Below are 2,670 nucleotides of genomic sequence, written 5' to 3' on the forward strand. Positions count from 1 at the left end.
GCCGCCCCCTCCTCATCCCACCTCCCCCGGTGCAGGTGCACCACGGGCGGACCGGGCGGACCGAGGTGGGTGAGCTCTGGGCACAGAGCCTGGCCTGCGGCAACAGTGGTGAGGGGAAGTGTCTGGTCCCGTGCATCGATTCATTCCTTTTTAGGACGGCTGTGGGAGGCGGCCCCCTGGCTGAGGTGACCACACCTCAGGCGGAGGCACGCTGCTGCCCCCCAGTCCCTAAGACCTCAGGTGGGCTCAGGGCCCCTCCCTCCTGTAAAGACCCCTGACCGCCCGCTCCTCCCCTGCCAGGCACACTGATCCCTTTGAGTGGTCCGTGCAGTTTGGCGAGCTGTCTGCCTCACCGTCTATCTGGAATCTGGAGGCCTACTACAACCGGTACCAGGTGGAGGAGATCATTTTGAACCCCATGTATCTGGGGGCTTCATCCTCTGACATCGCCCTGCTGAAGCTGTCCTCCTCCGTCACCTACAATAAGTACATCCACCCCGTCTGTGTTGCGGCCTCTTCCTCGGAGTTCCAGAACCAGACTGACTGCTGGGTGACGGGCTGGGGGCACATCGGAGAAGATCAAGGTGAGGCTGGGGGCAGGTGGGGGGTGGGGCGGGGGGGGGCTGCGGGCTCCGCCGTCTGTTCCGTCCACAGCGGCTTCAGCAGCCCCCACCTGGGTCTCTGTGCAGCTGGGTCCCTCCTGGGGGCTGCCCAGCAGTGCCTGCCCCCCCCCCCCCCCCGCCAGGGCAGGACCTCCTGTCCCCACACCCCGTTCCCTCTGCCTTCCAGAGACTGTGAGCCCGAAGCCACAGTGAGAGGGAGGCCAGCTGGGCCCAGGCCCGCGCTCCGCACCCAGCCTGCAAGGGCGTCGGGGTTGGCGGAGGTCGCGTTAGAAAGGCCTCAGTGGTTTTGTGTGCGTTCTTTCCGCTCAGCACGGGTGCTCACCCAGCCCCCAGCCGTCCCGCCTCCCCGCTTTGGCTTTTCCATACCTTCTGCACCTACCTGCCTTGCCACCCTGTCTCCTTGCCTGGAGTCCTGAGCCCGTTGTCTGTCTTTGCAATGTCAAAGCATCTCCTTTCTCTGACTCCCCACTAAATCTGTGGGGGGCGGTCCTTGAGCCAGCCTGAAGCGTCACCCGTGCACCTCTGCCCCGAGGTGCCCTGGGTCCTGAGCACCACACACAGGGCCTGGCTCCTATGCCTGGGCGGCCCCCTATGCTCCTCCCTGGCCTGGCCCCTTCCGGCAGCACCCCTCCCTCAGCAGTGATGGCAGAGAAGTTTCCTCGAGGGTGCGCCTCGTGCCGGCACTGTTCTAGGCTCTGGACCCTGAGGACCGAGCAGGGTGAGGTCTCTCTTCTGGGCCTTACCTGCGAATGAGGCAGGGCCATTTTCATACCTGCTTTATCAATGAGGAAAGGGAGAGACTTACAGAAGTGGCCGTAAGGTCCCAGAAGGAGTCAGTGGAGAAGCCGGGGCTCACTGACCGAGAGAACAACGTGTCCTCGAGGTCACACATCGGGGATTGGCAGGGCGGAGAGAGAAACCTGCGCTGGTCCTGCCTTCCTTTAGAGTTGGGGTCCTGTCCCTTCCTTACAAGGGACTGGAGAGAGTGTCCCCCTGCTCCCCCTGCAGATCCCTCCCGGCCCAAAGGGCTGAGTGGGTGTGAACCAAGGGACCCAGCCACCAGACTCCCTGGCCCGAGGCTGACAGGTAGTCAGGGCCGGCCCCAGGCTCCCGACTCGTACTAGGAGGTAGCAGGTGACTCTGGCTGCCAGCCCCCCTTGCCTGCTGGGAGGCTTAGCTCTCCCTCCTTCCGGTTGGGAGACCCCAGGCCAGGCATCTCCTCCCCCTGTGCCTGGGCCTCCTCATCTGCAGAACAAGGTGAAACGGTTCCCAGCACAGAGCGTGGTTCTGAAATTTAAAGAGGTTCCTACCTGAGGGCTCAGCAGAGTCCCTGGCGGACCAGAGGCTCCACCTACACGTTAACCGTGGTATCGTCGTGACGTCCTCGGACGGGTCAGCCGGTGGCTCGGAATTGGACAGATTTGGGTTCACGACGGGCTCTGACGCCTCCCTGGCGCTTTGCTGGGGGTGGGAGGGGCAGCCCTCCCCGCCGAGTCTTTCCTTACCTGAGAGTGGGTCCCCATCAGGCCGCGCCCTCGGAGGGCCACGGGGGCCCCAAGAAAGGCCTGGAAGCACCTGACGGGCAGCTGGACCACAGTGACCGTAACCCTGGTCACCTGTGTCGGCCCCTCCCCACCGGCTCGGGGGCCGCTTGCCATCCGCACGCGCCCGCAGGGAAGCCGGGCCTCGGCGATGAGCTGCGGCAGCGGGTCCGTCCCCCACGACGTGCCGGGTGCTGCTGGCCCCAGGGACCCTCGTCCCTCCCCCCTCCCCCGTGGCCTGTGCCATCTCTCCCAAGCAGATGGCAGAAGAGAGGCTCAGGGTGCCGTCTTTCTTTGTCCCCTCGGCCCCTGGGCAGTGCTGCCAGCCCCCTACCTCCTCCAGGAAGTACAGGTCGGCATCATCAACACCACCATGTGTAACTACCTGTACACACAGCCCCTGGTCCGCTACGACATCTGGGGGGACATGGTGTGCGCTGGCGATTCCCAAGGAGGCAAGGATTCCTGCTTCGTGAGTGTCCCTCTCCACCCCAGCCCCAAGCCCG

At 64.7% G+C, this 2,670-nt stretch overlaps 1 protein-coding gene across 1 annotated transcript; it reads left to right on the forward strand.

Moving 5' to 3' along the window:
• Positions 1-12: 12 nt before the first annotated feature.
• On the forward strand, positions 13-2,658 carry LOC121026345 (testisin-like; the record flags this gene model as incomplete). Its single annotated transcript, XM_040469208.1, has 3 exons — positions 13-65; positions 301-584; positions 2,482-2,658. Coding segments are annotated over 3 exons (514 nt in total), but the record flags the coding sequence as incomplete, so codon positions are not given.
• Positions 2,659-2,670: the final 12 nt, after the last annotated feature.

This window comes from Herpailurus yagouaroundi, unplaced genomic scaffold (assembly GCF_014898765.1).
Source record: "Herpailurus yagouaroundi ecotype Mexico unplaced genomic scaffold, PumYag 84713, whole genome shotgun sequence".
Taxonomy (NCBI): Eukaryota; Metazoa; Chordata; class Mammalia; order Carnivora; family Felidae; genus Herpailurus; species Herpailurus yagouaroundi.